Below are 13,465 nucleotides of genomic sequence, written 5' to 3' on the forward strand. Positions count from 1 at the left end.
GACAACAGCATCACAATATATAGGTGTATAGATATAAATGAAACAATCTGTGCCTGTTAACTTAGATTGTATGGTTTCTAGCATTTCCTACATCTTTCGAGATAGAAATTTCTGAAATCAGTTGACCGATTAAAAAAAATGTAATGACTGTTTTGATAGGATCATAAAGTTAAAACATAACAGTACAAAATGCATACACTCTTAAGGAAAATCAGTTTATCCACTATCAGGAGCTGTTCAAGGGATAAACAATAAGGACTGGACCTGATTTTGTGGGTAGGGAACTTCCAGGTAAGGAAATTCCCCTCTATCAGTGAAGGTTGGCACTTTCTCTGTATCTTAGTCTTAGAGTGAACCTGTCCCAGGTCACACAGCTATCGTGTAGGCAAAGTGAGTCTTAAACACAAGTCTTCCTAGGTTCATCAGCTCTCTATCCACTAAGCTGTCTTTTGAACTGAACTTAAATGCTTATAAATTCTATTTTTCAACAGTATTGGTAGAAATTCTGCCCACTCATTCACTGATTTTTTGCACAAGAGAACACATCCAAACTCACAAATTAAAACTTAAGTTATTTAGTTATCCTGGAAACATGAAACAAGTAGATGTTTCTGTAAGGATTTTATTTGTAACAGAATCTTATGTGCTGCAAATGCAACAAGGCAGGAAAAGACTAGAGTAGGATTTTAAATGAAATTTCAAAAATAAGCTAATACCAACTTCATAAGAAATTATAGATTTAAATATGATATAAACTATTAAACTAGCTTAAATTAAACCGGATAAGTAATATCTAATCATTCTGGGTATACAAGAATATGATGACTGAAAATGCCTAATGTAAGAATAAAAACCATGAATTCGGAATTTAGTGTTTTTTTTTAAATAGGGTCAGACTATATATGTAATACAAAATAGCTCATATGATTTAGTAAATATTGTCTCACTTATGCAGTACCAATTCTGAAATACATAACTTCTCCTCTGAATTCTAGCCATACTAAACTGTGGACATCAATTTTAGTATTTTATGATGTGATCAAATGTAGCCATGAGTTAAAAAGATAACCTACTAGGACAGAGCCCATTAGAAATGGAGTTTCTGCTACCATCTTGACCTATAAGATCATATCTGTACATAATTGGTATTTTTGTCACCATCTAGCATTAAAAATCCCTGCACTTGATAAGCAAACACTAGTAAATACTTCAGTACTGTGTATATAAACCAGTTTGTTTTTAATGAATTACTAAAAGATGCAATAACTTTTTCAATCAAGCAAAATGATTAATTAGAATAATTTTTTTCTTGCCAATTTGTGAACTAAAGAATCTAGTCACCAGTATTTAAATTTACATTGTATAATTAATTCTCTGCTATTTGAAAAGTAGGAAGTTGAAACTCAATCTTCATGTTCTTGACTCTATACCTAGGAAAGAGATACCCTGACTGAAGTCTTTATTTGTCCTTTTTAATCCTAAAGATCAAATATTTATTTTTATTAAGTAAAAGCCTTATTATACTGGTGAAGTCATCAAAGGGTATTATCCATTATGTATAGGCTTTGTTCCTTAATATCAGCAAAACTCTTTTATACACTACATACAAAGACATGATTCAATCATCAATAAACCTGAACCCACAAACCATTAAGGCGCTTTATGCCAGACTGTCATCATGAATTCTACATATTAAATCCCATAAAGATTATTTTGATTGATTTTTTTTGTTCAATTCTAGTTGTTTTTTTGGGGGGGAGTAAGTGGGGGGTATGGATAAATAAAATTTGCCATGATCTTATTTTAATACAATTAAGTAATGCTTTTATAATGTAATAAGTGAAAAGTAAATTGCAAAGGAAGCTTTCTTAGCTAGATGATTAAGTACAGTACTTTGGATTGTTCAAAAAGGATATTGTATGACTATCCCTAAGTTTTCAGAGCCATAGCTATCTAGGACTGTGATTATTTATTGACAACTTGGCTAAAGTTCTTAAAAATTCACTACTGGAAAAGCTATACCTAACAATACCACTTAAGTAGTATGACAAAAACAGATATGCAGATACATTTTGATATGCTAACACGACTGCAATTTATCAAAAGACACATAAGATCAATTCTTATGTATTCAAGAGTTATGAGAAAATTAATGTTTTGGCCAAGCCATATTTATAAACAGAAGTTGACAATGCAAAATAGTTGCATAACTAATAAAGCTAGACTGCTATGATATGGTAGGTTCAAGTTTACCCTCCCTGTCCAAAAATAAAAACCAAAGCCCTAAAAATACTTAGACAGTATAAACCTGTAGTATTTGCCTAAATTTTAGTACTCATTATAATCACTGTTCTAATATTTAAAACCACATCTAAAGGATAAGGCATAGCCATCTACTAACTGGCATGTTTGTTTATTTCTCACTTAGTGGAAATATCCTTATTTTATTTAAGTCACAAAAGAAATTTCAACTGATTTCTATGCAAAAGAAAGGCCTGAAAGTATCTGCTTTGCAATGAACTTTACAGTTCGCAACCACCACCTCCCCACCACACAACATGCTATATGAAAAAAGTTACTAACTGAACTACAGGTATTAAATACTGAAAAATTTAACAGTTTATTATAATTTATTTTATTTAACAATCTAGGAAGTTTGCAGTCATCAGCAATTCCAGTGCAATTTCAGGTGCAGTTGGGAATTCAGGAATCTCTGTAGAGCTGTTAGTGTAGTGAACCTTGTAGGTAAAATACATGCATACTTTTGATAGTACATGTGATGGAATTTCTCTAAAATTAACCTCATTGGTTTCAATTTCAGCAAACTGACCTGGGCCACTTAACATGGCTTTTATTGTTCCTGATGTTAAAGCATGCTCCCTTTTTTACAATAAATTCATGACCATCAGAAGATATCAATTTCACATACATAGCATCTGGGCCTTCACACCCACCGTATGTTTTCTCTTCTCCATCCATTATCTCCTTATGAAATTATATTTTGTTTCCACAGGAATTTTAACAAAACACTTTCCTCTTACTATTTAATTCAGAGCTGGAAAGGGCCTCAGAGTCCAACTTGTCCATTCCCCTCTTTTGTGAAACATGAAAACTGAGGCCCAAGACTACACAGATACTAAGTAGAGGAGCTTATTTTGGAAGCAGGGTCCTCTCACTACAAATCCAGCAGCATTTCAACCATACTAGGTTTTTGTCGGTGCTGCAGCGACCGCGACTCGGTCCGGCTCACGGCCACAGCCCCTGCTCCCAGGACACCCCCCCCTCCCGAACAAACTTTTCAAAAAAAAGAAAGACAAATTATAAACAACTGTGAATGTATGAAAAATATTCCAAATCACTAATAAGAAAATGAGTGAAAATTAAAATAACTATGAATTTCTACCTCCTAGACTTCAAATTGGGAAAGATAGCAAAATAAAATAAAATAAAGAAGAAATGACTATTATTATAGGAACTATTGAAAGACTGAAAAACCAAAATACTATTGAGAGGGTTATGAAGTGGTTCAATCATTCTGGAAAGTAATTTGGGGGTCAGCTAAGTCTGCAGTAGGTAGTACAGTAGATAGGGCACTGACCCTGAAGTCAGGAGGACCTGAGTTCAAATCCAGCCTCAGACACTTAATACTTGCTTAGCTCTGTGCCCTTGGCCAAGTCACTTAACCTGATTGCCTTGCAAAAACCAAAAAAAAAAAGTAATTTGGAACTATATCCTAAAAGTCATTCAGTTGTGCATACTTTTGATCCCCCTTCTTGTAGTCTTTCCCAACTAGAAGCTGAGAGGTTCATTTTCATTAAAAAAAAACCCCAACACCAAACTTGATCTTCTGATCCCCATTAGATATCATCCCATAGCTCTCCTACCTTTTGTGACTAAAATCCTTGAGAAATTCATTAACAGTGATACAAACCTTCACTTCCTTTTCTTCACTCTTTTCTTAACTCTTTACAATCTGCCTTCTAACTTCCTCTACCAACCTTTATCAGAAACCATTTATCCAAAATTAATGATCTCTTATTGTCAATTCTACGACTTTTTCTCAATATTTATCCTTCTTGACTTTGTACATGTTAAATTTAAGAGGTTCACAAGACATTTAGTTTGAAAACCTGCATTTATTGGGAGGACAGTGTGTACTGTCAATCACCTTCTTCTCCCTCATACTCCCTTCTCTTTAGGTTTTCCTATTCTATCTTCATAATCCTCTTATCTACCTGACAATTTCTTCTTAGTCTCCTTTACTTGGTATTTAATCAGATTATTATTGTTAATGCTTCCTATCCCACATATCTGATCTGGGCTCTCCTCTCTTTTCCATCTATACTTTTTTACTTGGTGTTCTTATAAGCTCCCTTCAATTCAATTGCTATCACTATGCTGATGATTCTCAGATATACTTATTCAGCCCTAACCTCTTTCCTAACTCAAGACTCTCATCTTCTCTTTAGTTCAGTCAAGACCACTTCTGAGTATCACAGAATCTCAAATTGGATGCCCCATAGACTTTTTTTTTCTTTTTTTAGGTTTTTGCAAGGAAAACGGGGTTAAGTGGCTTGCCCAAGGCCACATAGCTAGGTAATTATTAAGTGTCTGAGACTGGATTTGAACCCAGGTACTCCTGACTCCAGGGCCGGTGCTTTATCCACTATGCCACCTAGCTACCCCTCCCATAGACTTCTTAAACATCTCCAAAACTGAATCCATTTATATTGTCCCGAAAACTCTCTCATCTTCCTAACTTCTCTATTATTGAGGAGGGCATCATCTTTCTCCCAGTCAACCAGTCATCCAGGTTTCAAATCTAGGTGTCATCCTGAATTCCTCATTCCCTCTCGCACCCCACCCCACTCCCATATCCAACCTGTTGAGGTGGATTACCTGTTGCAAAGATCTATTGATTGTACTATCATGGTAATCTCTCTCATATGTCCCTCTTCTCCCTGTGACATTGCAACCACTGTGGTATAGGCACTTGTCCCCTCAAACTTGGACTATTACAATAGCCTTATGATTGCTCACCCAGGCTCAGGTCTCTCCCTTTTCTCTCCCTGTCCAATCAAGGGGTGTAGTAAGGTCAGACCATGTCAGATAGTGAGGGAATTGTGTGAATTCCATCTTGTGGATGTGTTGATTACATCTTGTGACTCAATTCTGGGACTAATTCTCATTCTGCTCAGTCATGAGTCTAGTCCAATTTCTGGCTTGTGAGAAAACTTTATTCAATTAAGGAAATAATTGTGAGAAAAGTTTATTACATTATTTGACTATAGCCCTGCATGACTGGGAAGTTGGACCTGATGGCAGGAAACCCAGGTAGATCTGATCTGACAATTGATGCAAGAAGTTTTCTTAAAATTATATATCTCAAGAAACCCATATATCTTATTGAAAAGTGGTCCCAAAATAGTCAATTAGTTACGTATTTCTTTCTTTCTTTGATTGAATACAGATCCTTGATGGGGAGTGAAACACCTCTTTTTCTGATTTCAGGGATCATACCTGCTTGTTCTCCCTACCTCTTAAGTCTTTAAACTCATTCATCCCCCTCCTGACTTGGAAAGCCCCTAATCTTTCTTCCAATTAGAAATAAAACTACCTAACTGCATTTCCTGTTTTTAGTTTATTGTTCTCTTTAAACGCCTTAAAATCTACCTCAACTAGTATTCAGAATTTTCTGCCTGGTTCCGATTGGTCATGCAATTAGCCCACATTACTCAATAAATTGATATATTTAGAAGCTTGAACCTTTGTTTTCTCAGTCATTTAAATCATTACACACACCATATATTTTTTTTTTTTTAGATTTTTCAAGGCAGTGGGGTTAAGTGGCTTGCCCAAGGCCACACAGCTAGGTAATTATTAAGTGTCTGAGACAGGATTTGAACCCAGGTACTCCTGACTCCAAGGCCAGTGTTCCATCCACTGCACCACCTAGCCGCCCCCACACACCATATTTTCTTTGGTCATTTCATATTTCACTAGCCATATTACTAGTACTGGAGATTAATTGGTGTTGCAGGAGGTAATATGAAGGGAATAGGCAGACCTCCTCAGAGATGTGGTATGGTGAAAAGTCTGAGAGTCAGGGATTCTAGTTTGTCCTGAAGGGTCCAGAGAAAAGAGTTGAGGAAAATGCCAGTTCCCCAAATCCTTGAAATCTGCTTAGGTGTCGTGGGAAGACCAGCCTGCATGTTCTTTCTTTCCTCTTTGCCAATTGTCCAGTCCTCTCCCTAGAGGCCTTGGTTGATCCTTAGTGTCTCATGGACTCTATCCAAATTTTTAATGTGCCCACCTTTTTCTTCTACAGAGCTTTCCTTTTATTTTTGTCTCCCATTAGGCTTTACTTCATCTGGACTCAAGGTTCCATCCCAACCCACCAAGACAAAGCTCTTGACCTAAAGGTGTCATCATTCTGATTTGGCTGCTGTCACTTGCCCTGGGCCCAGTCAAAACTGATCAACCACAAATCAAGAGTAGAACCCTTCATTAAACCGGGACTGGAGAGGCATGTGAATGATATGTGAAAAATAAGGAGGGACTTAGAGACAAAAAGGGACCTGGGGGGGGGGGCAAGGGTTCTGGGCAGTAATCATGGATGAATTATGTAAATTATGTGCACATGAAAAATGGGAAATTTGAAAATAGGGGATGAGAGAGTTCTTGCTCAGTAGAAACATTCCACTAAAGAATCCTGAAAATGAGATAGGATGAAGTGGGCTAGCAAATGTATCTGACGTGGTCTAACCTCAACTCTGCAGTATAATCTATGACTATGGTATTGACCAAGCAGCTTCTCAAGGAGTTCTTCATAGTGCACCCCTCCATGGATAGAATTCTGAGACTTTGGCCTCCTTATTCACCTCTAAATACTGTCAACACCCTTCAACTGCACCCCACTCCAGAGCTTCTAAACCCTCCCCCCATTGTTTGCTATACAGACAGAGGCAATTATTTTAGAATAAAATTTGAATTTGTGACAATTTAATTGTGCAAACTCCCACTCTGTGATGGGGGAGTGAGGCAGCAGGGCTGGAGAGGGAGGGACATAAGGCACTGTGTTCCATTTTCCTAAGTCATTGAGACTTTTTCATACCAGAGAGGACAGGGTGGCAGAGATAGAAGAGGCCAGTGACCCAACCCAGTCTCTTGCCTCCTGCATATCTTTCAAGTAACCCCACCCACATATGACTTAGAAGATATTTCCAGACATTAGATATTTCTAGACTATCGTTCTGCACGAGACAGGCCTCATCAAATGGGGAAATTAGGATGGATGGAGATGCTGAGTATGAAGACAGATATAAAATATGACAAGACAAAAGTAGGTCATCTGAGGAACCCCAAGTCTAGAGCTACAAAAGTGCCCTCAAGTCTTCTTAGATTCTTTTACACAATTGTGTTCTATATTCCCTTCAAAACAGTTTAGGGCATGGGGGTGATGATCAACCTTGATGGACTTGCTCATTCCATCAGTGAAACAATCAGGGACAATTTTGGGCTGTCTGAAATGGAGAATACCATCTGTATCCAGATAAAGACCCATGGAATTTGAACAAAGTTCAAGGACTATTCCTTTTAATTTAGGAAAAAAACCAGATATCTTATTGTCTGATCTTGTTATCTCTTATACTTTATGTTTCTTCCTTAAGGATATGATTTCTCTCTCATCACACTCAATTTGGATCAATGTATAACATGGAAACAATGTAAAGACTGACAAATTGCTTTCTGTGGGGGGGAGGGAACTAAGATTAGGGGAAAAATTGTAAAACTCAAAATAAATAAAATCTTTAATAAAACAAAAAAAAGTTTAGGGCAGACAAGAAAGATATCTAATATATTGACTAGATATAGAACTCAGGTTGGTGGTAGGGAGAATATGGGGAGTAGGGAGGGTTTGTACAATCAATTGTTCTACTAAAGGTCTGCCTGTTTGAAGACTAAATTCATGCCCACACCTTCCAAGGTGTGAATTGGAAGTCAGAAGATGTAAACTCTGGTTACCTCTATCATTATAGTATTACATGACTTTGAGCAAGTTATTTCTCTTTTGGGAGTTTCAGTGTCCCTGTCTTGTAAATGAGGAGGTTCAATTAGATAAAATCCATTCCACTTCTGACATTACAGATTATATGTTCCTTTCTGGTTCTATTATATCTGTTCTGGACATACTATATTCTATAAAAACATGATGAATTTGGAATAAGAAGATCTTAGTCAGGATGGCTAGGTGGTAAAGTGGATAAAGCACTGGCCCTGGAGTCAGGAGTACCTGGGTTCAAATCCGGTCTCAGACACTTAATAATTACCTAGCTGTGTGGCCTTGGGCAAGCCACTTAACTCCATTGCCTTGCAAAAAAAAAAAAAAAAGATCTTAGTCCCAGTTCAACCACTTATTAATTAATTAAGAGACTTAAACAAGTCTCTTAATGTCTCTGAATTTCTGCATTTACAGAAAAGAAATAATAATTCCTGTCCTAAAACAAAGCTTATGTACATTATTAGGGACTATCTAAATAAATTATAGTATCTACTTACTGTCCAATGAATAGGGGGATATGATGAATAAAGAAAAGCATGGGAGAACTTAAGCAAACTGATACAAAATCAAGATAGGTAGAACCAGGAAAAACTATACACAATGACCACAGCAATAAAAATAGACACTTACAGCAACAATAAAACAAAAATTGAATACTGTAAAATTATATTGACCAATCTGATCCCAAAGAATGCATCTCATTTCTTTGTTGCAGAAATATTGAAGTTTGGAGCACTATATATAACATTGGTCTTTTTCAATGTATTGATTAGTTTTACTAAACTTTTTTTTCTTTTTTGTTTTTTATTATAAGGGATGGGTCTGGATAAAGTGGGGATATTTTGGAAGGCTTGGATCATCTAAAAACCAAATAAAACAAAATTTAAAATAATATTTCCTGCCTTAACTCTATCACTGAGATTTCCTAAGAATCAAATAAAGTTTGAGGATTCTTTGTAACTATGTAGACCTTTGAAATATGTGTTCTTTTTTCTTAATGTTATTCTGTGGTTCCATGTACTGATGCCTGATCTCTTCAACTTCTTGGCTTTATTAGCTTTAACCTTACAAAGAGTGTCTACTCTCTGCTCGGATTAGGTGTGAGGAAATTCAGCTAGTCCAACACCAGCAAAGAGCAAAGACCAGAGCTCTGAGTCAAGGATTATATGAAACATCAGACTAGGGAAGCAGGGAGACCAAGGGTCTCCTACTTCCCCCAAACCCCAATTTTGTAGTGTAGTATTGATCCCCACCACCATCTCTCTGTTTCCATCTCTGTGTTTCTCTCTCTCTTTGTCTTTGTCTCTCTCACTCTCTGTCTCTCTCCACTATTAACTGGGGAGACAGAAAGGTAATGTAATAGGACAAGGATGCAGATGGAATGAAGAGGAAGGGATGAAAATGGAATTAGAGAAGAGAAATGAATTGCATAGGGGTGGAATTGGAATAGAAGGAGCTAGGGATAGAATGGGTTTGTAATGGGACTAAGATAGGACAGGATTGGGATAGAATGGGCAAATGAATTGAACTGGGTGGCAACTGGGGAGGTACAAGTCAGTCAATTCAAAAGCATTTATTAAGGCATTGTGCTAAGCCTTGGAAATACAAAAAAAGGCCAAAACAATCCCTACTTTCAAGTAGCTTTCAATATAATAGGAAAGACAACATGTAAACAAACAAGATATATACAGGATAGGTGGAAGATAAAAATAAAGGGAAAGTACCAGTTATGGGGGGCTAGGAAAGGCTTGTGGCAGAAAATGGATTTTAGTTGAGACTAGAAGGAAGCCAAAAAGTGGGAGATGAGAAAAGAAATCATTTTAGATCTGGGGCACAGCTGATGAAAAAGCATTAAGTCCTGGGTGAGGAACAGCAAGGAAACCAATGTCAGGAGTAAAAGGGAGGAAAGTCTAGATGGGTCTATTCTAGAACAGAGAGAAGTAAAATAAATAAACTTCTGTCTGTCCACTCATAGTGGATACAGCAATGGACTTGAAGTCAGAAAGCCAAGTTGAAATCCAGTCTCATATACTTGATAGCTCTGTGACCCTGAGTAGGTCATTTAACTCCTGTCTGCCCCAGTTTTATGAGGATCAACTGAGAATCACATTTGTATAGGTTTTGCAAAATTTAAAGAACTATAAAAATGCTCATTGCCATCAACATCATCATCTTTATTACTATTATCCTTATTATAGTTCCACAACCTGGGTTTATGGGGTTAAGGGATGTGAAGGCAATAGACAGGTTAGGCATCCAGGACTGAAGCCAAGTTTGCTCAGGTGATCCAGTGCAGGTGAGAATGGAGCGCCCTCTGGTGAAGAGCCCTGACCTCCTACCATCTGGTCTAGTGACTGCCTACCCCAGACTCTGTGCCAACCAATGAGCTCCGCCTCCCTAGTACCCAGTCTAGGACAAGCCATCCCCTAACAGGCAGACCCGGGAAAGAAAGATGGCCCTGTCGGCTGAAGACAAGTGCAACGTGAAAGAATTCTGGGAAAAACTGGGTGAGAACACCAAGGTGTATGGCACTGAAGCCCTGGTGAGGTAAGGGTATACCCAGCAAGTGAATCCTCCACTTCCCTGAGATGCCCACTGCCTAGGACTCCTTCCCTGCTTCCCCCCACCTCAGGCTCTAGACCTTGATCCAGGACCCAGAGAGCATCCTGGCAGTACCCCAACTCTAGCCATCCCCTCCTCCCCTGAGTGGGCTCTCTGGTTGGCCCAGTCCTGGGTTCGACCCTTCAGAGCCTTCAGCTTGCTTTCTTTTTTGGTTCACAGGACCTTTCTTTCTTTCCCTTCAACCAAGACCTACTTTTCCCACTTTGACCTCTCCAGCGGCTCCCTCGAGGTTCAGGCTCATGGCAAAAAGGTGGCAGATGCCCTGAGCCTGGCGGTCAACCACATGGATGACTTACCAAAGGCCCTCTCGTCCCTGAGCGACCTCCATGCCCACAAACTCAAGGTAGATCCCGTCAACTTCAAAGTGAGTAGACTCGGGGCAGGGATGGGGGGACGGGAAGGGGAATCTAGGGAGAAGTCTGGGGCTCCGGCGTCATCCAGCATCCATCTCTCCCCTCCCCTACCAAGTAGGTCTGCAGCGCAGTGGGAGAGGCTGGCGGGTGTTGGGGGGGCTGAAAAAGAGGAGAGCTGATGGGGTTTGGGGCAGAATTCGGGGATCCACGCGGTCGGCCCCCACAGAAACCGAACCCGGGCTCAGCCTGGGGCTGGATCTGTCTCTTCTCTCCCTAGTTCCTGTCTCACTGTTTGCTCGTGACCCTGGCTAGGCACCATCCCGGCAACCTGAACCCCGAAGTGCACGCTTCTCTGGACAAGTTCCTCAGCTGCGTGGCCTCGGTGTTAACCTCCAAGTACCGTTGAGCTGGTAGAGGAGACCCCTCGGGCACCCACCTTGGCTTCTCCACGTCGCCAGCCCCCACCCCCAGTTCTGAGCCCTGAGAAACTGAATAAATGCGAAGTCTGTGGCCCCCAGCTGTGTGCGTTTGGGTTTGGGGAGGTCAGTGGGGGGCGCTTGTGGGGAGCCGGAGAACACTGGGTTGTCCGGGATTGTCTGGGCTGCACAGATCTCTGGCGGACTGAAGAGATGCTGCCCACCCCCCTTTCCAGCCCCAAACAACCTCCCATCAACTTTCCTGCCTCTATTTACTGTTGTGCCTGTAGTTTCATTGATTCATATTTTTTCCCCATCATCATCATTTCTGGATGTAATCCTCCCCTTCCCAGCCACTCTTTGTATACACAAAAAAAGAAGAAAGAAGAAAAAAAAAAACAAACAAGGAAAAACCAATTCAGCGATATCAACCAGTACATCAACACCCATGGTTACCACTACCCCACCTCCCCTTTGCATCAAGAGGTGGATTTTCTCATCACTTTTCCAGGCTGTAGCATTCAATTTAATTTTGCTGTAATTTTTGTTTTCCCCATTCACACTACTGTCATAACCACTGTGTGCATAAATTGTGTACATGAGTACTCAACACCCCACCCTCAGTTTACCTCTCCACTCTTTTTGGGTATTAGGACAATGTAGTTTTTGAGCCCCAAACTTGGAAAGACAGTCCACTACCTCTCTCCTGTCTCTCTAGAAACTGTATAGCCTTCTCCAAAGAATTCTGGAGAAGTTCTCTGGGAGAGCAGAGTCACAATTGAAGACCTAGGCCAGATTCAAGGGGAAGCCAAAAGAGAGAGAAGGTTGGAAAATAGGACCTGGGTAGAATAATCAACCTACTGCATATGGCTGTAATTCAGGGGATTTGGGGAGGAGTTTGTGAGCCCAGCCCCAGAATAGTATTATCCCCACAACCAGCTGGAGGTCCTGGGTCTGGCTCTAGATTAAGAGGCAGCTGGTCACATCTCTGCCTCCCTCTCCTGGCCTCAACTCTAACATAATCTTCATCTCTCCCCTCCCCTCTCTTATCATACTATCACAGGCTCCTTATCCAGCTCATAACTCTTTTTGGGCCCAGTGTCCAACAACTGGTCACTAATTTTCTCCAGGCGTAATGCCTCCCAACTCCGACAGACCCCAAAGTCCTGCCCTAGGACCCTGATTCCTTTTTGATGTCCAATGTTCTGAGGGCTATTCCCGAACTTCTGACCTCACATTCAACCCAAAAATACCCATGACCTGTATTCAAATCCTGCCTCTGACATAATACCTTTGTGAACTAGGGCAAAAAATCTCTATGTGCTTCAGTCTCCTCATCTTTAAAGAATAAGGGTTGAACTAGGTGGCCTCTAAGATCCTTTTCAACAAGGTCTAAATTCTCTGTAGCCCAGAGAATTCTTGTCAACTGAACCTGACATCAAGAGTCAGTCTTTGAGATCTGACAATTTTCTTTTTTTTAAATCTCATATTTTCCCCCAGTTACATGTAAAACATTCATTTTAAAATCTTCTTTCTTCCTTCCCCACCCCAAGGAATTTAATATAGGTTATACATGTGTAGTCATGTAAAACATTTCTATAATAGGCATATTGTGAAAGAAAATGTAGACCAAAAACAAAACTCAAGAAAAATAAAGTACAAAAAAAGTATTCTTCAATCTGTATTCAGATATATCAGTTCTTCCTCTGGGATGGATAGATAGCATTTTCATTTTAAGTCCTTCAGAGTTGTCTTGGAACACTGAATTGGTGAGAACAGCTAAGTCATTCACAGCTGATCATATTACAATACTGCTGTTATTTTGTACACAGTACTGACAACTTTTGTGTGTTAAAAATCCCAGCAGGGATCTTTGCCCTTTCTCTCCATCAGCCCAGTTCAGGGACTGCCTCTCAACCAGTTCAGAATGGTCTGAAAACATTGTTGCCCCCAAATCTGACAGGTCTGAGGAATGACAGGTTTTGGCAAAGAAGGTGATCAAATATAGCTGC

At 39.6% G+C, this 13,465-nt stretch overlaps 1 protein-coding gene and 1 pseudogene across 4 annotated transcripts; one reads left to right on the forward strand and one right to left on the reverse strand.

Moving 5' to 3' along the window:
- Window positions 1-2,477: 2,477 nt before the first annotated feature.
- Window positions 2,478-3,237, reverse strand: LOC141494803 (elongin-C pseudogene; annotated as a pseudogene).
- Window positions 3,238-10,359: 7,122 nt separating this feature from the next.
- LOC141495548 (hemoglobin subunit alpha-like) lies at window positions 10,360-11,554 on the forward strand. Of its 4 annotated transcripts, none has more exons than XM_074197008.1 (3): window positions 10,360-10,609; window positions 10,844-11,048; window positions 11,283-11,372. In XM_074197008.1, exons 1-3 carry the CDS (start codon window positions 10,515-10,517, stop codon window positions 11,337-11,339), a joined length of 357 nt encoding a protein of 118 aa, XP_074053109.1. In that variant the 5' UTR covers window positions 10,360-10,514; the 3' UTR covers window positions 11,340-11,372. The 4 variants fall into 4 exon arrangements, with proteins under 4 accessions (XP_074053109.1, XP_074053107.1, XP_074053108.1 ...); XM_074197006.1 differs by having other exon boundaries at window positions 10,365-10,609; window positions 10,844-11,027; window positions 11,315-11,554; XM_074197007.1 differs by having other exon boundaries at window positions 10,366-10,609; window positions 10,901-11,048; window positions 11,315-11,554.
- Window positions 11,555-13,465: the final 1,911 nt, after the last annotated feature.

This window comes from Macrotis lagotis, chromosome 8 (genome assembly GCF_037893015.1).
Source record: "Macrotis lagotis isolate mMagLag1 chromosome 8, bilby.v1.9.chrom.fasta, whole genome shotgun sequence".
In the NCBI taxonomy this organism is placed as follows: Eukaryota; Metazoa; Chordata; class Mammalia; order Peramelemorphia; family Peramelidae; genus Macrotis; species Macrotis lagotis.

Bases quoted from the DNA above. Each gene is read 5' to 3' on its own strand.
- LOC141495548 (XM_074197005.1), top strand. From the start codon at position 10,515: ATGGCCCTGTCGGCTGAAGACAAGTGCAACGTGAAAGAATTCTGGGAA. The intron at 10,610-10,843 runs GTAAGGGTATAC...TTTGGTTCACAG, and splicing joins GGCACTGAAGCCCTGGTGAG to GACCTTTCTTTCTTTCCCTT. The intron at 11,049-11,314 runs GTGAGTAGACTC...TTCTCTCCCTAG, and splicing joins TAGATCCCGTCAACTTCAAA to TTCCTGTCTCACTGTTTGCT.